Raw genomic sequence first — 22,841 nt, 5'->3', positions numbered from 1 at the left:
TTATTGTTTTAGTGTGTTTTCATTTGGCATTTTAATCATTTAGCATTTGACATAGACTGTATTTGAAGGCCTGTTTGGTTAAATCAGAAAAGGGGCCTACTTGAAGGTCACAAAGCTCTGCTTTGCAGAAATTTGATCTGAAGGTGCCAGTGTTGGACTGGGGTGGACAAAGTCAGATGTCTCACAATACCAGATTATAGTCCAACAGGTTAATGTAAAATCACAAGCTTTTAGACCGCTGGTCCTTCGTTACTTCACCCGACAAAGGAACAGTGCTCTAAAAGTTAGCGATTTCAAATAAACCTGTTGATCTATAACCTGGAGTTGTGTGACTTCTGACTTTACAGAAATTTGTTACAGCATCCCCTAGGATTTGAGTGATCAAGAGTTTACTGTACTGTTCATTGTATCAAAAAAGTTTTCAAATAAGGATAATGGTTATCATTATGTAAGTATCTCAAGGCTTTGTATTCCATAATAATAGATCAGAGATACCACAGGCTTGCCCTTTCATAATCATATCAGTAAGGAACTACATAATCATAAAAATATTCAGTGATAAGGATTAGGAGTCTTCATATTGAAGACTTATTGAATGTTTAATAATGTAATTGTTTTCCCATCAGGAATTGAGTATCAAAGACCGAAACACCAGAACTCAACTGAAAATGAGATAGACAGAATTTCATCAGAAAGTCCACCTCAGGAAGAAAGTCCAGAACTCTACAGGAAGGGAACTACACCTCCAGATCTTACTCCAGAACACAGCCCTGTGCCAAGCCGATCATCCAGTTCACCATCAACCTCACCACCAAAGTACAGAAAAAAGAATCCAAGGCTTGTAAGACAGGTGAATTTAGAACATGACAAAGGGCAAGACATTCAGGTGCTGCTGGAAGGAGGAAGGGATGAATACCCAAGACCTACTAACTGGAATGATAAGCCACGATCGGGCAATCGAAAGGGAGCAAGCAAAGGAAGCAGCCACTCAAACACACCATCAATAGCTGAGGAGATCAGGGAAAGAGGTAACGAATGCAAATACAAACACAGACCCACTGACAGAAAACGTACAGACTCACCGACTTTTTCATGGACATCCTATCGGTTGCATAATCATGATTCAGGTAGCCAGCTGCATGAGCAGGATGAAGAAAAACTCAGTAACTATGAAATGGAAATGAAGCCCCTTCAACGCATGGATTCCTATGTGCAAGATACATTTTCAGAAAAACACTACAGTAATTTCAGCTCCAAAAACATGATGGAAGATTATCATCCAGACTTTCTCAGCTATGGAGTTCAGAGGCTAAAACCCACTGTACAAAATAAAGAGAACTTCAGACCTATGAGTCCCTCTGAGCCCAATGTACAAAGGCTGGAGACCCTGAGAATGAATGTAAAGCTAGAGCCACGACCATCAAGACACGATATTAGTATGCCACCAAATTCAAAAACGGTAACTATCCAACAGTGTGAAGAGGAAATGATGGTTCAATATAAATCTAATTCAGTAAGTAGTTTGTGAAACATATCTTTGTTAAATAGGCACAACAACTACTTTCAACATACCAAACACATTTGAGAAGTTATATGAATGAAAAGTTATTGTTTGAGGTTAAAGACAAATCAGGACTCACTAAAGCTAACTGGGCATTAGAAATACTTTTGAATGTTTCAATAACCAATAACAAGGTGCCATAGCATGTAACTGCAGCACTAAAGCTCAAGGTCTACTTCCTATTATCTCACAGTCAATTCCATTTCTAGCACTGCCACTCACACGTATTAATCACCAAAATTCACAAAATAAAAATCAAATTAATAATGAAATACAGTTCAAGGTGTAAATTTTATTTGAAGTTCACAGTTACCAAAGAAAATCTTCAAAACCAGTCTGGTTACAATTGTTTACTGATTGCAGTTGACTGATTTTAAGAGAAATAATACTCCATAAGTCAATTTACTGTAATAGAAGGAATGAGTGTAACCAACCTTCAGATTTAAATTACTGTCCTCTGAGATTTCTGGGTTGAATTTCCAATTAAGTTGACACAGTGTGGTATGACAGTCAGCTGCAAACAGTAATAGTGACTAGAAAAGGGAATGGCTGCTTTAAATAGGAAGATTTCCTGCTTTGTAATTCCAAAGACAGAACTTTCCCTTTGAGCTTCCGAACATTGCTGTTCATGCCAAAAATTGGCTCAGATGTCACAATGGCAAACAGTCAATCCATGTAATTTTCCTCCAGGTGACCAATGAACAGGCATATAGGAACAGAAATAGGCCATTCATCCATTAAGCCTACTCCACCATTCAATATGATCGTGGCTGATTAAACACTTCAGTGCCTTTTACTCACTGCACCCCATAACCCTATTCCTGATGAAGGGCTTTTGCCCGAAACATTGATTTTCCTGCTGCTTGGATGCTTCCTGACCTCATAGAGTCATAGAGTCATAGAGATGTACAGCATGGAAACAGACACTTCGGTCCAACCCGTCCATGCAGACCTGATATCCCAACCCAATCTAGTCCCACCTGCCAGCTCACGGCCCATATCCCTCCAAACCCTTCCTATTCATATACTCATCCAAATGCCTCTTAAATGTTGCAATTGTACCAGCCTCCACCACAACCTCTGGCAGTTCATTCCAAACACGTACCACCCTCTGCGTGAAAAAGTTGCCCGTTAGGTCTCTTTTATATGTTTCCTCTCTCACCCTAAACCTTTGCCCTGTAGTTCTGGACTCCCCGACCCCAGGGAAAAGACTTTGTCTATTTACCCTATCCATGCCCCTCATAATTTTGTAAACCTCTATAAGGTCACCCCTCAACCGCCGACGCTCCAGTGAAAACAGCCCTAGCCTGTTCAGCCTCTCCCTATAGCTCAAATCCTCCAACCCTGGCAACATCCTTGTAAATCTTTTCTGAACCCTTTCAACTTTCACAACATCTTTCCAATAGAAGGAGACCAGAATTGCACGCAATATTCCAACAGTGGCCTAACCAATGTCCTGTACAGCCGCAACATGACCTCCCAACTGCTGTACTCAATCCAATAAAGGAAAGCATACCAAACACCTTCTTCACTATCTTATCTACCTGCGACTCCACTTTCAAGGAGCTATGAACCTGCACTCCAAGGTCTCTTTGTTCAGCAACACTCTCTAGGACCTTACTATTAAGCGTATAAGTCCTGATAAGATTTGCTTTCCCAAAATGCAGCATGTATCTGAATTAAACTCCATCTGCCACTTCTCAACCCATTGGCCCATCTGGTCCAGATCCTATTGTAATATGAGGTAACCCTCTTCGCTGTCCACTACACCTCCAATTTTGGTGTCATCTCTGCTGTGCTTTTCCAGCACCACTCTAATCTAGACTCTGGTTTCCAGCATCTGCAGTTCTTGTTTTTAGGCCATAACCCCGTATACTGTAAGTAATCAGAAATCTTTCAATCTCTTAACCTCAAACATTCTCAATGACTGAGCTTCCTCAGCCCTCTGTGGTAGAGAATTCCAAAGGTTCACAACAACCCTCTGAGTAAAAGAATTTCTTCTCATCTTGGACCTCAGTAGCATGCCCCTTATTTTTAAAGTGTGGCCACTGTTTTGGTTTTCTCAGCCAGGAAAACATCTTATCTGCAGTTATCCTATCTACCCCTTTAAGTTTTTTGCAAGTTTCAATGGGGCCACCGCTCATTTTCGAGAATACTAGTGCACTTTGTCCCATCTTTCTGAGATATCATGGGAACAGATCTAGTGAACTTCTGTTGCACTCCCTCTGTGGCAATAACATCTGTCATGAAAAAATGAGACTAAAACTGCATACACACAGCTCTCCAAGTGTATTTTAATCAAGTTTTTATGTACTGAAACAAGACTTCACTACTCCTGTCCTCAGATGTTTTTGCAAACAAAACTAACATTCCATTATCCTTCCTAATAGCTTGTTGCACCTTCATGTTAGCCATCAATGACTTATCGATAGGGACACTTTAATTCTTTCTGACATCTAAATTGTCCAACCTCTTGTCAATTAACAAACACTTTGCATATCTGTTTCTCCTTCCAAAATGGATAGCTCACATTTTCTGCATTAAGTTCATGCAGTCATTTTATTGCCTGTTCACTATGCCTGTCCAAATCCTCCTGAAGCCACTTTATATTGTGCTCAGAACATACACTTGGACTTAGCTTTACATTATCCAGAAGGTGAGCCAAGTATTCAATTAAGCCAGTGGGTGGACTTTCAAGGTTGGACAGTCAATCTGAGCTTGGAAGAAACAGGCTGCAATGCAAAGTAGGTAAGAGAAAGGATGCTTCAAAATGGAGGTGGCTTCTTTCCAATATCTCGATAGCTTAAACTAAAAAACTGCAGTCAGGTTACCACTCAGGAATGGAGCCCAACTATAGTGCAATCGACTGTTCCTACCACACACAAGCAGGCAGATAGGCTCATGGCTTCCTGGAGTATTGGTCCCAATCAGCTTCCTTTAATTGGGCTTAACTGACCCTTAGTAACATATTCAGTTACCCACTGTATGTGGGATAGTAGCTCTGCCATTTAACCTTCACAAAAACAAGTCTGAGATATTTTCTAGAAATTCAGTAAAGCTTAATACTTTTTATGTTATTTTCCATTCAGTCAGCAATAATCTTTTGTTGCCATTTAACTGTCGGTTGAAGAATAATTTTATTTTGCATAATTTATGTGGAATAATTCTGTAATTAAAAACAAAACTCACTCTCTGCAAGAAGTCAAGATCCTTTAAAATAAATAATTACTTAAAATATACGATTGCTGGAAAATGATCCACTGAATAAATTTAAGAGATGACATACAATTGCTGAACATAATAGAATTTAAACTTTTTCCAATTTAACAGCATGATGTAAAATTTAAAAGGAAAAGGCAATACTGTATGCTTGTAAAAGATCACATACATCTGACAAATATAGTACTAATATGTGGTGAGACTTTTAATTCACAAATGAGAATTGGCAAAGGCTCGATTGTAGCTGTTAAATAAATCATTTATCTGTGATTCTGCCTCTTGAAGCTGTTTATCAATTCAGTTCCAGTATGGTCAATGTGCTCCTCAACTACATTTATCTGTCTATGCTTCATATCATGTGAAATACTGATGAACAAATACTTATTGATCCGTCAAATAATCCAGCAGCTGCAATCCAATAACTAGCATGCATTTTACTGTTCAGTTGGCCACATTCCATATTTAATGGTTTAGTTGTGACTAGACTAGTTATCTCAAATTTGCATCATGTATCTGAATTCGGAGCTTCTCATCATTCCATAAAAATCAAAACGATAGAGTTATATTACATTACTATATCAAATTTACTGAAAAAGTAAATGTTTGTGTACTAAAACCTTCCATGCCTTTAATACATCAATTACTTTGGCCTGATTAAGAAAATTTTATTCAACCTTCTTCAAAATCCCATCAGTGGAGTTATATCCTGATGAAGGACTTTTGCCCGAAACGTCGATTTCGCTGCATTTTGGATGCTGCCTGAACTGCTGTGCTCTTCCAGCACCCCCTAATCCAGAGTTAGAAAGAGTTGGTTAATTTAGTCCCACACCCCAGGGACTTTGCACATAACTCTGTAAATTAGTCTTCTTCAATTAGATGTCCAATATTCTTTCAGAAGTTGCTATGGAATTTGATTCCATCACAGCTTTAGGCAGTACATTTCAGATCTTAATCTCTGTGTAAAGATTTATTTTCTCGTTCCTTTCGCTCTTATGCCTCTAGTTCCCAACCCACTAAGGAAACTAGTTCTCTCAGATTTCTCTACGAAAACTGCTCATAATTTTGAATAGGGTATTAGGTGACCTCTTTTCTGATCTGAGGAGAAAATCCCAATTTCTCCAATCTCTGTGTGAATAAATTAATTTCCTTATCCATTGTATGCCTCCTTTGTACCTCCTCCAAGGCATTAATGTCATTTTCATAGGGTGGTGTTTTGAATAGCACAGAGTATTCCAGATTAGGCTAAAACAGTTACTTGTAGAAATTTAGCAAGATTTTCTTAATTTGATGCCCCTACTTACAGTCTGATATCTGACATGTTTTCCTCACTGCTTTATGAAATTGCCTTACCTTCAAAGATTTGTGAATATATATCCATAGATCCTTCTGCTCTCACAACCCACTCAAAACAACATCATTTATATTATACTGTCTCTCCATGTTGTTTCTTTCGAAGTTCATAATTTCACACTTATTTTCATTAAACTTGCAACTGCCACGTGTTGTCCACCCACATCACCAGTTTGCCCATGTTGTCCTGAATTCTGCTTCTAGCCTACTCCTTATTTACTATATTAGAACAATTTGGTTTCATCTAAAATCATTGGAATTGTACTCCCTTTCTCCAAGTCCAAACCATTTATATTTGCAATAAGGTTATTTGAGATTGGCATATGTCCCACATATATTTTGTTTCCAGAAGAAAAACTTCTGTTTCATTACAATAATGAAGTTCATCTTATTTCTGTTAGAGAGTTGGTAGATTACATAACCACAGGAATTTGGTTCAGATGAGTAGGCATTCATTAGAGCGAAAGGGATTAAGAAGAGCTCTAAACTGGGCTACAATTTACAGTCGCCTACTTGACCGAATCACTGTCAAATTCTTTCTGTTTTATCTAATAAATGCATTATGTACACAATATTTACTGGGGAATAAGGTAGTTAATGATAAGAAGGTTAAATACAGTTCTTCTTTTATAGAACTGGGATAGAGTAGAGTTCATATAAATAAAATGATGTGATTTTTTGCAGCCAAAACAATTTTAAAAATTTGAAATTTGAGCATGGACATGATGAGCCAAATAACCCCTTTCTGCCATAGATTTCTATTTGCTAAATTGTAATCAGTTTCTAGAAGTTGTCTGGATTGTTCTTTTTAAATAATCATTTATTCATAATAATATGTCTATGAAAATCAGCATAAGGAGTATTAAATATTCAATACATATCTGAAGGATAAGATATAAATGCATACTGATATTCAGTTTAATGTACTACTCTGGCTATTTCTCCAACCCTTCATTATGCTCATTTTAAGAAACAAAACTACTTTGGTGCCTAAGATCTGCTGAGCCATTAAATACTGCCATCTCATTAGCTTTCTCAGTAGTTACCTAGCAACAGCTTATACCTTCATTAAACATTCCCAGAATTTAAGTAGAAGCATCTAAACTGGACTGAATTACCTGCAGCTCAGTAAGATTACATCACTTGGAAAAAAACCAGCATAATTTTTGCTATGAAATTGGAACATCTGGCTTTTAATGGTATTATATGTCTAAACAGATGGAGTTGTTTTTGACAAACAACTTTCTTTTCATTGTATCATTAAAGGTTAACTGAAATGATTTGATTAATCCAGGCTCAGGTTCAATACCTTGCATTAACTGCTTAATCTAAGCTCCTGTAGAACATAATAAATTATTTTTGGATGGTGGTGTACGGCCTGTATAAGGCAAATAGCTTTTAACCTGCTTATTATCATGGAACATTATTAAATGATATCATTGCCTTATCTTCACTATGAATTAATCTTTGGTGTAGAATACAAGGGACAAATAGATGGGGAACTCACAGTTTGTCAGCTATATCTTCGTATCCCACACAGGTCAATAATAGAAGCATCACACAGATTTTAATGTAGAGTTTAGTTTACTCATTAAAAACTAAACAAAATCTTTGCAATATTAATATATTCTTCAAACAGTCTAAAAATTGACATCAAGTATTTGTCACAATAATTGATGGCAACTCAGACATTGACTATTTTTTGTAGTAAGTCATTTGAAAAGTTATTTCCCTCTTATCTTTGAGACACATATACCTTTTTTAAATGTCTTATGTTCTACAAGCTATATGTTTTATTAAGTGGTCTTACCCCGATCCCTTCATGTACCAGTCATGAACATGCCAATAATGTGAACAAATGTAGGCAGTAAAATATTTCCTATTTCTTAGCCTGTTGGTTTAGGAATCCAAGAGAAAATGCTCTGTGCTACAGCACAGTAGTGAATCAAAAACAGTCCAAATAGCTTCATGCTTAATACCAATCTAATTCCAAAAGACCTATTTGAGGCACATCACCTGTATTTTGTTTAAATTATGCAAATGACAAGTCTGGTCACCAGTTGAAGCTGCAGAAAAATTATTTGGTGAATAATGAGCTGGAAATCACACAAGGGGTAATAGGTATCCTGATCCAAATCTCAGTGACTTTAAAATTGTTCATGATTGTAAATTGGGGCAAAGAATTGCAAATGCAAGACTTTGAATAATAATATTACATACAGCAATGTTCCCTTGATATAGTTTAATATATTAGGCCACTGTCATTTATTGAGATATTAAGAGACACTTAAGAAACACAACACTATTAGAATTGGATCAATACTAATTACTGCACATGCATCTATGAAATCATTAAGACAACGTTCTAGATTTTCACTCTTCGAAACAGCATAAGGTCTCCAAGGGTAGGAAGGATGAAATTTTATTTCCATAAAAAACAAGTGCAAGTTATTTTTATTTATAATTAATGCCTGATCAACAGGATCATCATCAGATCTAAAGGCTTTGACACGTAATTCAATAATAGTCAGTCACTAACAGAGAAGACGTGACATTTGTGTATTTTACATTAGGAGTAACTTTCCCACTATTTTCTAATTTGCTTTCCTTTGAATACTATTGTTTAAACAATGAAATACTAATAAAGTCAAGATCTATATATATATATACACATACACATATACAGATTAATTCTAATTCTTTGAAAGTATTTACTTCATAGAAGGCTGACAGTGGTGAGTATTAATTATTGAGATGTTTCTGCTATTAAAATTATCGTTTTCCATTTATGAAAACTTTACCTAAATTCCCTTTAAAAAAAGAAAAAAATTGTTTGCAATGATTAATTACTGTGTCTCATATTTGTTTCTTTTCTCTTTTAGGGCTCCAATCCTATTCTGGTTGCTATGGTGATTTTGCTAAACATCAGTGTCGCCATTTTGTTTATTCACTTTTTTATTTGAATGCCTATTTGTCAGTTTAAATAAGAGAAAACATGAAATTGCATAAAAGAAAACTGGTGTACTTCAATCTGAAAAAGTCAGCTTTTACTGAGAACACGGTCAACTTCTTCACACTTTGCCTTTCCTAGATAACAATACTGATTAGTCAAAATTAATGGCATAAATAAAATAGCTCTGTGGCATGACAGAATGGTGAAATATGCTTCCCCATTACTTCAACAATTTAACGTGCAATGTTTGAAGAGAAGAACTGTAAACAAACTAGGAGGAAGGTAACATGACCTTAGTTCTGACATCAAGAAACTTAAGACATTGATATGTCCTTTTGGTCATCAAGGAGGATTTATTCTGAATGTATTTGAGACACTGAGTTTACAGTATACTGTTTTGTTGGTCTACTCAAGTCAATTTTCAAACTACAATTTTTTTATTGTTGTGGAAACATTCATAGTATTTTGATTAAAATAAGCTGCGCAAGACAATGCCACAGAAATTAACTCATTAGGTTCACTCATACCTATTCCATAATCTTTATCCAGTTTTTTAGACATATTCTTCTGAAGACTGTAGTAGCTTAAAGGGCAATAGAGAATATTTTACCTTTTGCATAAGAGGTATTATTTCTGCACCAAAACAAAATCAGAATCTGTAAATTACTGTTTTGTTAATTCAGAGATTAAGAAGTAACAGATATTCCTGGCTCCAAGTCGACTATTTCAGAAATTTATTTCACAATATTTAAAATAAAAATAATTTTCCAGACATGATAAAATATACATCTTCAATATCACACAAGTATTCCAGGGCTTACTGGATGAATTTTGAATCCAGAAAGAGAGTTTTGGATCCATTATGGTATGACACAGAGGTGGGCAGGTCCAGAAACATATGTGGTTGGAGACATGCTAGTTCCCTGGCTCCAAGCTGCACCTGGGCCAATTACCTGGAGTCCAGATCAGGAGTGAAGGGAGGAAAGGTGTTGGATAACTCGTTAAGACTATTATTGAAGGCTGACTGGAATTTTTCAGTGAGCCTCAAGGTATCCGGAGACAATGTGCATCAGTGTAGCTCTCTGAGTACAGCCTTCCATGGCTGGATTTAGGGCCAGCTCTTCAGGGAGGTTTACATCTCCTTCTTGTCTTCCTGGCATTGTTTACAGGCACAGACCAACCCCAAACAATGGTGACCTGCCTGCAGGGGCCTAATTTTCTGAATTAAAAAAAATCTGGGAGGGGATGCATGCATCTTTAGGTGCTCTTACTTGCTTGTCCTCGCATCCTGCCACTGCTTTCAAGCTGGAAGGCCTTGTGTTGGCTCTCCTGTTTCAAAAGGCCACCTGTTGTTCTTCATTATATGAAGAGACAGCTCCAGGCTAATGACACATTGAGTGAAATCTTAAATGAATGACTGTTTCCAACCACAGAATGGATATCTGTCCACCATTTGAGGCTGACTCTTGGGTTCTGAACTTCATGGGGATAATCCCATCCCAAGGCTTTGTGGCTTTTGCATTTGATTTTTAAACAATGTATCTTGTCAACTATTTTTCATAGTTTTGTAAACCACTGCAATGTGAGACTTCTTCCAAAGTTATAGTTGGCATGAAATGGTGATATGGTTGTCAGTTCACTTCTCAATAGTTTTAAACACAAACAGAACACAGAATTAATAAGATACAACTCTGCTGGGGCAAGAATTGGATAGTTCGAAAATTTAGCCTTGGTAGTCCAACAAAAACTTGAATTGTTATTGATCCATGTTTCTTTGATTAGATAACAATCATGCTGAAATTCAGTTTTTCCTAAGTTTAATAAACAATTCTTCAGTTAGGTGTTAACTACTAAAAGCTGATTAGCCACAGCAGAAATGTCTAAATCATCATAATCTTTATTATTTGGATTCCTGTTAGCAATTTGAGAGAAAAAAATGATCAAAGTAATTAATTACTCGCAGAACAATGGTCATTTTAGATATTAACAATGGGATTCTAACCAGGCATCAGATATTTGGGCCAGGTTTTCGCTGTTGATGCATGTCCCTTGAGTCAGAACGTTAAGTCTTGGTTTCATGAATTCCACTATACTTAATTTTCTGGTGCAGCAGGTGGCATGGGGAGAGTTGAGATGTAGGATGTGGTGATGTGGGATAGAGTCAGACTTCCCAATTCTGCAAAGTAGATTGTAGGCAGCCACGGGGGTGCAAGATTGTTAAGACATACTAATTAGAAGATCTGTCTTGGTTCCCTGGAACTTTGTCCTAATTGATTTAGAAGTGTTTAGGTATGCTAGCTCTTACCTCTCACATCCATGGCATCAACTCATGGCCCAGTCACCTACCCGCATGCCCCCTTTGTTGCAGCTCATACCCCATGCCACATCCATAGCTACTCATGCAGTATACACTGTGAGAAGATCGCAGGAGCCATGTGGAGATGAAAAGATTAAGCTGTTAATAATTGAATATAGTTTTCACTCACTCACACATTTGATATTGATAAAGCTCCCATTCATAAAACTCTTTAAAAGATTTTACATCAGTTCAAGTGTTCAATCTGCTTTAACAATTACATTTTTAATCACTGAACATTTCAAAGGCAGCTAATTCTTTGGTATTCCATTTAAACTGACAATTAAAATATGAACTCAGCTCCTCCACTGATAAAATTGCTTTTGTAGTTTTTCATTTAAAACTCAGCCAAGCATTCATAATGACCTTAGCTATAATAACAGACATTGGGAAATGTCAACAAATATTTTAATTGAAGCTGCAGGAACTTTTCTTTACACTACATTAGATGGCCTATCAATCAAAAAAATTCCCCAAAGGTTGTTAATTTACTTCTAACACCAGCCATCTTCATGTCAAAAGGTTGGGGATATAACACTGATCATGATACTTAAACAGACATTATTCATCTTTCAAAACAAACTCTATCAATTCATGTCTTCTGTAATATGGGTTAAAGCCTATGGATTGGTTAAAATGGTGTCTGTTTCAATTTAGCATTAATTTTAAGAGCTCCTGCAGTATTTGGGCTTCTCACCAATATGATTCATGCCCTTCTCTCATCCACTTCTGGAAAAAATGGTATCTGTCACAAATGTGGATGGGGCTTCTGCACCCGCCACCTGTAATTTATAAAGGTCTTGCCCAGCTTTGTGACACAGTCCTATATATACATGTATCTTTTCAACAAAAAATATATCAATTGCATTACTTCTTACCAAGCCTGTTTCACCAGTCCTACCTTGATAGAGCATCCAGTTCCACTAATTGTAACACCTGATGTCATAAACAAACTACACATTTCAATCAGCAATGTGGTTCAATGGTCATGTGCCTGGGTTCAAGATCCATCTGCTTTCGTGGTATACAATAACATCTCTGAACAGGTTGACTAGAAAATATCCATGAATCAGTAAGGAGAGCTCTTGTGACACTGTGTAATGTCCCTACCTCTAGTCAGGAAGCTACATTCAAGTCCCACCTGCTGCAGATATGTGTATTAACACTTCTGGGCAATTGATTTTTTTAAATAAACCCATAAATGGCAACATTCAAAGTTGAATACAATGAATAAATCATCTGGAAGTATGATCAATAAAAAATAGCAGTCATAAAAAGACAGGAAGAACATGCATTTTCACAGCATTTTTCATATCCTCTGCATACCCCAAAATGCTTCAACAATTCATTACTTTTGTAAGGTTTTTTTTTTGCAATGCAAGAAAACAAGACATTAAAATTTCGGCTACCATCATTCCACACCTAAGATAAGTGACGAAACAGGCTGCATTGCATGAGGGGTACATGTGGACGAGAACACTGAGAGAAGTTCTTTTTTTTAATGGTGTTGCAGTTGAATTACAGCTTAACATTGCATTCTGAAAGTGGCACCTTTAATATTGTATGACAGTACTTCTCAGTATGTGCCAAAGTTCTGGACTGGACTTAAGTTCACAACCCTGTGCTTCAGAGCCAAGTGCTACTGCTGACTTTATAAGGAACATATTTATAATATTTTCCCCCAGTCACGATATTAAATATGTCTGAAATAAATGTTACTGCAACCTTTGTGTGCCAGTCAATTGATAGGTTTCAAACAAATATTCCCACATAACAGTAAGAAATCAAGTAAATTAGATTATATTAATCCAATCTTTTCTATTTTAGAAATAATTTCTTCTGGGGGAACAGGTATGTTTTTGGTGCATCCAGCTACAGTTACACTTTATGCATTTACGTATTATCACTTTTTAAAGTTCACTTCCCTACCCAATGTTAAATAAATGGAAAATAACTCACAGTAAAGACAGAGGAGTTTTAAGTTGTCCTTGTTCAAGGAACCTGACTCTGCAGATTCGCCATCCTGTTGGCTATGATATTGGTTTGACTGAAAAATATTACTTCTCACCAGAAAATTGAGGCAAGCCGCATGTAAAGTCTTAGTTTTTTTTTAAATAAAGGAACCAGGGCACACTGGACAGGCATCATTAATAATGATAATTAGGCCATCATGTGGCTAAATTGAGGCTCTACTTAAAATGCTACCTTGATTGAGTTGGACTGCATGGGTATTTGTCCAGCATTAGAAGTGTAAAAAAAAATGCGCAAGTGGCCCTTCACAGACTTAAATGGTCATTGTATTACTCCTCAAGTGGAATAGTCTATTTATTTAATGTACCTACTTTTAGTTACAAATAATTACATGAATCAACCAACAACCAGAGGTGAAATAATACAATGAAGACTAAAACTACTCAAAAGTACAGTTGTGATACCTGTTTGTTAAGCAACCTTTTTTTCTGCATGTTATGGATTTTTACTCTGGAAAGCATCTTTTCTAAAGTCCAGCTTTGTGTTCAATGAGATTTTTGGTTTTACTTTTCTGCAGTACCTGGATTAAATGGCGCCAGATCGTGGTGACAGTGGAAAAGCTTTTCACTGTATTTTACTGTTTTTCTCACTGTAAAATACACGTGACAATAAAATCATTCATTCATTATTATCAAATCCACTTTATGCCTTGGCACCAGTCATGCGCATAGCACATTTTTTTTGAAAAACTACTTTAAATTGAAATCAACATTGGACACAGAACAATCACCGAGTCCCATCACATTACTTCAGTTAGAATACCAAAGCGCTGTATAAATGTTTCAACTTTGCCAATTGACAAGATAGAAATATGTTTATCTTATACCTGTAATTCGTTTTTGTATTTTGACTCACATAAAAACATTAGCAAATCTGAATTTAATGGTTAAAATACTACCAATGAACCTTCTTGTTTGAACCAAAGTCCTCTTAAGTACATGTTAACTTTCTCTTTCTGCTGATAATTCCTTTGTGTGGAGTATCCTTCTCATTTTGTAAAACTCTATTTGTTTGCAATTTTTATCTACAATTGGGAGTGTTCATTCCTCCTAAAAGCATAGGTAACTATTACTTTCAACACCAATTATGGGTCAGAAATGTATTATTTTAGTCTAAGCATTTTCTCAACATTCATCATGCTGGGGTTTACCAGAGTAGACTTCAATATTTAAAATGTTTTTGCAAGATATTTATGACATATTTTTCACTTCTGCAAACTAATTTTACTGGAGACATTAAAACATTCCAAAAATGTTCTTGCCATTTTGGAAAGTATCAAATTTTAGAAAATATTAAAACATTGTGCATTTTATTTTTAAAAAATCACATTTTTAGCGGATTTCAGTCTCACATTTTCATCTCAACCATGGCAGAAATGCTTTATTCTGTTCTTAACTAACCTACGTTAATTATTTCCATGATCATTCTCACCAATAATGCCCCAACTCCTGAATATGAAGAATTCTTTTGATCAATTCAGACCTATGAGTCATTAGGAACTGTCCAACTGCACACTTTCTCCATGTCTTACAAATGTTGCTTTATGTTGGCTTGCCTTGTCTATCTAGAATTAATTTGAGCATGCTGTTACTATTCTTGTATAAAAACTATTCTCAAAAGCAATTTGGGATAGACAATGAATGCTGGCTTTGCCTGTGGTGCTCATATATGAATGAATAAAAACAAAAGTTATATGACCTGGTCAGTTGACTGGAGGCTTAAACCATGCCCACATTGTAAGATCTGAATGAAAATGTGTAAATAAGAAAGTTTTGCATTTATATAATGTTTCATCATGATTGGACATCTGAAAGCACTTTGCAGTGACTGATGTAATTTTTGAAACTAAAAATCCCACAACACCAAGTTAAAGTCCAACAGGTTTATTTGGAAGCACTTTTTGAAGTATAATCATTTTTGGAATGTAGGAAACACAGCAGATAATTTGCTGCCAGTAAACCCTGCCAGACGTCAATGTGATAATGATAAGATAATCCATTTCTTGTGTTGTCGATTGAAGAATAAATATTGACCAGGACACTAGGAATAACTCCCCTGCTGTAGCACTATGGGATCATTATGTCCCCTGAGCAGACAGATGGTGCCTTGGCTTAACATCTCATTCAAGAGATAGTGTGTTTCTCAGTACAATGTTCTTTCAGTACGTCACTGGACTGTCAGCCTTCATTATTGTGTCTGGGACCTGGTGTGGGACTTGAACTAGAAGCCTTGCAATTCAAAAGGAACTTATTTTATTCTTTGAGTGGTGTGGGTCTCACTGGCAGGGTTATTCCCATCCCTAATTGCCCTTTAGCTGAGGGCTTCCTGGACCATTTTAGAGGATAATTAAGAGGCAACCATACTGTTATTTATTTGGAGTTGCATGTAGGCCAGAAGACAGTGCTTATCAATTGAGCCACAGCAGACACCCTTACAAGCTTTAAGATTTTCCTTTTGCCTTGTGCTTGGTCCTTGGATATTTCTAGCAATTGTACAATTAGAAATTAATTAAGTTTAAATTATAATAATCACTGAAATTCACTGTTCATAATAGTAGTAAAGGAAACACACTTAATCAGGAATAGATTTTTGTTATAATTCTTTGATGTACTAGAACTCCTGGATGAATTGTGTTTGATTATCAGGGAAATTGTCAATATTAAATGATTGATCTTGTGCTGATCAAAAAGAGTTGATAGCAATGGCCTGAAAATATAATGCTGAAGATATATCAGGAAGGGATGTGGAGTATAGGGTTAGGATCTTTTGATATTGTCAGTTTAATTTGCTTAAAGTCAGCCTTCCATTCTAGTGTATGTTTTAATAGGACTGTTGGAAACATTGGTTGAGAGTTTGGACAAAATCGAGATCCATTTAAGTAGGTGATTTGGTCAAGCAATTTTGTTGTGACTGGTTGAGTAAAATCCAAGTTAAAAAGTGATATAATTTGAATTTCATCAGTAACAGCATACAATTTGTCTTAAAATGCAATACTTGACCATGCCCTTGATAAATTATCACTCTGATGATAGTATAATTGAAATATACCACTATAGTAAAATATATAAATTACTCCAGATGTATTTTTTTACAATATACTTAATGCAGCATGTGAATTATCTCCTTAATTTCAGTCTGCTCCTTCCCTCCAAATCACAATAAATAAATCCCAAATGTTGTGCCACCATTTCAAAATCATTAATATGATCTGGGTAGTGATTGACAAATAGTGTTCTATTCTTCAATCTAAACAAGAAACTATAAAAAATTAGAATGTCATATCACCTTGCAGTAAGAATTTTAGTACAAAGGTGACACATATATATTGTCATAGGGCATTTAAATTACATAAACAAACAACAACAGGAAGTGACTCCTTCCTTCAGAATGTAAACTAATTGTTAACTCAAGTTTTTTTGTCTATTTGCTTATGTTTTTAAAAATCTGCAAACAAAGCATTTCAGCCAGGAGACAGTGAGGTCTGCAGATGCTGGAGATCAGAGTTGAATGTGTGTGCTACAAAAGCACAGTGGGTCAGGCAGCATTCGAGGAGCAGGACAATCGATGTTTTGGGCCAGAACCTTTCATCAAGAAGGGCTCCAGCCCAAAATGTCATTTTTTTCTGCTTCTCAAATCCTGCCTGACGTGCTGTGCTTTTCCAGCAACACACTCAAAACCATTTCAGCCGCAGATTTCCTATTGCACATAGAACAAACTGTTCTTGATTAAGATAGTCTATGCCAATATTTATGTTTCTTATGATCATGTTCCTCCTTTGCATCTGTCCCCATCCCATGTCCTCTATTCTTTTATCCCTTGTGGATCTTTACCAATACGTCTGCATTCACGTTGTTCCTGATGAAGGGCTTATGCTCGAAACGTCGAATTCTCTATTCCTGAGATGCTGCCTAACCTGCTGTGCTTTGACCAGCAACACATTTGCAGCGTTGTTCCGCTTTGTCATGTACATTTTTTTTAATTCAACTCAGTCAAAGGAATGACAGTTTTAGTTCCAATCATAATAATGACTTTAAAAGAGACCAATGATCAAGCTTCCTTCTGATTTTTGCAGTCACCTGACAATGCAACGAAACCGAAGTTCCCACACAGGTCAAACACAGATCAATCCCATTACATTGCTGCACATGAACAGACACATGAAAGAAATTTGAAGGACCTATGCACTTAAATGAACAGGACATGCACAACAAAACATATTAGTGTTGTCAGTGTCCAGATGCTATCGATCATTTCCCTGATAGTAAACTGAATCCAAAGTTTTTCATTTTTGAAATTCACTAAATTGTGAAATATGCCTCTGTCAGGTGCTTAAGGCTTCATCCAAATCTCTTTGAAGATCTCCAACTTATTGATTTTCTATCCTGAAAGGGCTTGGATTGTGGGTTTAACATATTTATGTGCTCTAGAGAAAACATTTCTTGTTAAATTTCATATAAATGTTTCCTCCATGACAAGGACCAACAGCTCCTTTAATCTGAGACCTCATGTTTTGGAGATTTTTTTTACATCATTCTAATTTTTTTTTAAGAAAAGATTCTTGAGTTCCTTATTAATCTGAAATTCTATCTTTTGAAAGTATCAGATGGGTTTTCTGCCCATTTGAGTGGCAATTTTTTTAAAGCTCAGAGCTATGTTAATTTTCTATGCTAATATGCAGGACATCACAATAAATAAAACTGGGGTAGTTAATTTTTAAAAAAGTTAATTGTCCATCCTTATTAGAAAATGTTAATTAATCATTGTTTACAAAAGGCTCTTGATAGAACTTTACCGGGTCCTTAAAGGAGTGTAAGAATTTTTAAAAATATTTTAAGAAAAATCTCTTTCTTGCTGTCCTTCCATAACTATTCAAAGAGAGCTGCATTTAACTCAAACTTTCTGAGATTTGATAATAATATATTGAAATTAATCTTCATTGGCCCTGTAAAATAAGGCAACATATGTCACTTGCCAACGTATTTTTTTTTATCAGTGCTTCATCTCAGGCTCTTGAGTAATCAGTGAAAATTTCTTACAATTTCTGATTTCAGCATGATATAAATATAATAATCTTGATTCTGTAGAAATAATACCTTCAACATGGGTAAACAATTATTTTAACACTTTCTGCCCAAAATGTTGGATCATTAAATATCTGGTGGAAGAAAGAAGGTAAGCATGTAACAATTGGAGGATGAGGGGCTGGGGTGGATGGAGAAAGCAAAGAGCAATGGAGGAGGTGAAGAAATTTTCCTCTTAAGCTTGTTCCTTGGCAATCACTTTGTAAATATTGCTAAGAGATAGTATTTCAAAGATTGATTTTCACACTCGTAATATCAGCTTGTATAGTAAAAGCTATTTTCCCATAACATTCATGATGGAAATGAGCAGATATGTCACCTTTCACCTTTAAGTCTCTAAAAATTCATTATGTTTTCTTAACAGCCTTGAAACAACAATACTCAATGCTAACATTCAACTCACTCCCACAGTTGAAACCAGTGTCATTACTTACATTGAGGATATCAAATCTTTAATCTTAGATTTAACTTGATGATAATCTTTACTTTAGATTATAATATTCACTTTTATGATGATCGTGGTTTAGTAATATTCAGATTAGGAAATACATTTGGATTTTCTTCATTTATGTGAATTTACCCTAAAGACTAGATGATTACTGTTAGCCGTTCTACTTAGTTGAACAGTTCCTGGTATCAGAAAAGAGAACAAGGTCAACAGAGTAGGAAAGGCCACCAAATTTCTTTCCAGGTTGATTTTATAAGTGCCTCAAATACGATGAAAGTATTTCCCATAATCTGACTGATACTAAAAGCAGGGTTGATGTACAGTGTGTCTTTCCTCCCTTGAAATATTGTTAAAATTCTTTTCAAGTCAAATTTGTGAAAGCCTCATCACAAAATGTAAACTATAATCTTACTGTTTATTTCCAAAATGATACATTTTAATTAATTCCTCACTACTTTGTCCCTGGTCAAAGTAATTAGCACAAAAAAATTAGCACTCTATAACCAGCTGTAGGATAAGTGGGTCAGGGTGATGATCCTTGAAATTTTCCCTCTTCTTTGTTCCTCAGCTTCCAATTACTGCTTCCCTTCAATGACTCATCTCAGTTTAGGAACGGGCTAAATGAGAATTACAGGAATGAACTCAAGTCTTAGGTGCAGTGAGTTGGTACAAAAATGTGTCATCTTAGTCTCGTAAAATTATTGAAATTATATCTGGATATGAAGATTCAGAATTCCAAGGGTACTAAACGGAAATCTTGCTTTACCTGTGAACTACGTCTAAAGTTATAGAGAAAACCATGAATATTGAAGATTCTTTTCTTTATTTTGTTAACTGATCGTCTATGGGGACACTATATACTTGAGAGTACTTCACCTAGACTGCAAATGCTTCTGAATGCTATGGAGAGAAGGGCTCAATGAAGAATCGAAATGAAACATCATTATATGATTTAACACTTCTACTATAATTGACAAAGTAAACTCCTTTGATCAAGGATATCCAGCAGTTGTATTGTTGAGGTCAGAAATACTACACTAATAACAACTTGCACTTAAATAGCATCTTTAACGTAGAAAAATTCCCAAGGTGCTTCACAGAGGCTTAATCAACTAAATGTTGGTAATTAGACTTTTATCAATGTACTATCTACAATTCTTTCTTTAACATCAGGAATCACCTGGAGACTAGACTACCACCCTTCCATTCTTCTATGCATTTATGGACACTTTTATTTGGCCGGTAATATTCTGGTAAAGCTTATAGCCAGAGAAGAATTGACTGAAACCCTGTGTGGGTTCATGGGATAGTGATACCAGTGTATCAGCAATCCTTTTTCACTTTTACTGTTTCAGACCCAGGACTGGCAACCATTGATACAATGTGAGCAGTTTATTAGCATTGTACATGTTGTCCAACTACAAGCGTGCCTTCTACTGGCCAATCTGCAGTCATTGAGAAATCCAGAACCACTGCAGGCCCTGATCCTTTGAACAAAGTATATGACAATAAAGAAGACTTTGGCAGAAAAGAGAAACACTTGGAAAATATATAGATATATGTTTCATTTTTAGTGCAATCTTAAAAGTAATGACTATTTCAATGGCCCTGTGAATTTCTTTGCATGTATCATCAATATGACAGTTCATCTACAGGAATAAAATGCAACAAGCTTTTAGACTGCTAAAGACCACCAACTGACCTACTTTATAATTATTATGCTGGGGCTTTGATGAAGTACATGGACTGTAATCTAGCCAATTAATGTACAGTCTGCATGCTGCAGCTCTGCACAGAGCATGGAAAGCTACGGCATTGTACACGTCAGCCTATGAGAAGGTATTGCTTTCATCAAGTTTGGTTAGAACTCAACTGCAAACTGTAGTAAATCATTGAGCAGTACAGAAATATTATTTCTCCAGTTAGTTATTAGCAACCTTCAAATGGATTGATATCATTACAAAATTCTGTACAGGCATTTAAAATTTGGTCTAATAAGTCCAATTGTTACAAATTCAAGCTCTGTAAATCACTGTAGGATCCATAAGATTCTAATTAACAAAGGTTGCATTAAATATTCACTTTTTCTGTTTTGGAGTCCTTTGTTGGTCAATTTTTGAAACGTGATAATGTACTTACTTCCAAATTTCCTTTACAAAATTTGAATTTGATTGCAGCAATTATTTTATAATTGACTTCCAAATCAGCTGAATTAAAATTTATATTCATAGATAAATGATTTTTGAAATCAGTCTGAAATGTATTTGTTGGATATTAGATACTGCATTTTTAAATCACAATGTCAAGGCACCATGAATCTCAATTATACAATTCTGTTTCTGTATGCTTTCCAGATGGAAAATAAGCTCCAATGTACAACTATGGTTTCTGTGTTATTTTAAACTTTGTTGAACATTGCATGACAGAGTTACTTGCAGTTGATAACATAAAAACTAAAACTTTGTTCAAGTATACACTTTGCCTCAGACAGCACAAAAATGCCTATTATGATAAACAAGTTGTTGCCTTTTGTGACTCAAAGTAGAGTTCAATTGTTTGAATTTGTCAGTTTTTTCAACCTAAAAATGTTTTTTTGCATGTAAGCAGATGTTTGAGGATTCATTCTTTACTCTCTGATAATGTGACAATTTTATGCTTTAAAAGGGAATGTTGACTTACAAATTATATTCACTTCTGATTTAATTTTAAAGAAATAGTTCAAAGTTACACAAGGTCTTTGTCTTTGTTTCATGTTTGTTTCTCATTTTGCGTCCCTCAAAATATGACTTGATTTGTAAATATTTCTCTACAATAGTATTAAAACTACAGCTACCCAACTTATATTCCTTCAATAACTATGAAGATGTAAACAATGCTCTTCAATTATCAATATATGATAAGATATACTTGGAGTTCATGTTTGTTCAATATAATAATCGTGTCTTGGGTTCTTACTTAATTACATAGGCATTATCTTTCAAAAACCAACATAGAAACAGATTCCATTATTTGTCACAGTAATGACTGATACTACTTCAACACAAACAATTATCCTGCAATAATGAAGTGATTGATGCCCACTTTTAAAATTATTTCAAGCTTTAAAAATATTTTTTCTTGCACACTACTTAAGTATAAATTTTATTTGGATTCATACTGCAATTAAACAAAAATATAAAGTGGCGAGGACAAATTCTGGTTGCGTCTTCAACCAATATATCTTATTCTGTATACAATCAGCAATTAATTGTTAACCTCATGCAACTCCTACTAAAAGATTGATGGTGACTTCAAAGTCCTTTATAATCTTCTAAAAACTCAAACTGATGCAAATGTGTTATGAAACAAGATTTTTCGATGTGCAACATTTACTCGATTTATTTGCCCTCCAAATTATCTCATATCCTTCAACAGGGAGAGCAATCCAGTCCATCAGCTGACCTTTCCAACAGGAGCAATGAATAACTGACAAGATGGAAAGCTTGATTTGTTATAGTCTTTTTGACGGCAAATTCTTTTTCTCCTCATCATATAAATCAAAGTGGCTCGTTACCTCATTCTGTTACATCTCATCTGGAATCAAAATGGGAACTGGACTGCCAATGAAGCTAAATCGTGGAAGTATTCAAGACCGTATAGCTTCTAAGTAGCAAATGATAATTGTACGACTTATATCGAGAAGGTCTTCTGAATGTAGTGAGTGATCGACACTTAGAGTGAATTTCAAGCAGAATAGTGAAAGCAAAAAATCAGAATAACTGGTTAGACTAAAGATGAGATAAGGGCTGAGATGGTTAAAAATCATAATGTTACTCTGGATGGCTTAATTACCTCCTGATTTT

At 35.5% G+C, this 22,841-nt stretch overlaps 1 protein-coding gene across 1 annotated transcript in view; it reads left to right on the top strand.

Annotated features, from left to right (window-relative positions):
* jph3b (junctophilin 3b) overlaps positions 1-9,093 on the top strand; it is a 168,225-nt gene extending 159,132 nt beyond the window's left edge. The window contains exons 4-5 of the mRNA XM_060837658.1: positions 627-1,513; positions 9,013-9,093. Of these exons, the coding sequence (XP_060693641.1) occupies positions 627-1,513; positions 9,013-9,093 (968 nt within the window). The remainder of the gene's footprint in view (positions 1-626; positions 1,514-9,012) is intronic.
* The last annotated feature ends 13,748 nt before the right edge of the window (positions 9,094-22,841 follow it).

This window comes from Hemiscyllium ocellatum, chromosome 17 (genome assembly GCF_020745735.1).
Source record: "Hemiscyllium ocellatum isolate sHemOce1 chromosome 17, sHemOce1.pat.X.cur, whole genome shotgun sequence".
Classification (NCBI taxonomy): domain Eukaryota; kingdom Metazoa; phylum Chordata; class Chondrichthyes; order Orectolobiformes; family Hemiscylliidae; genus Hemiscyllium; species Hemiscyllium ocellatum.
This window is presented reverse-complemented; position numbering and strand designations above follow the sequence as displayed.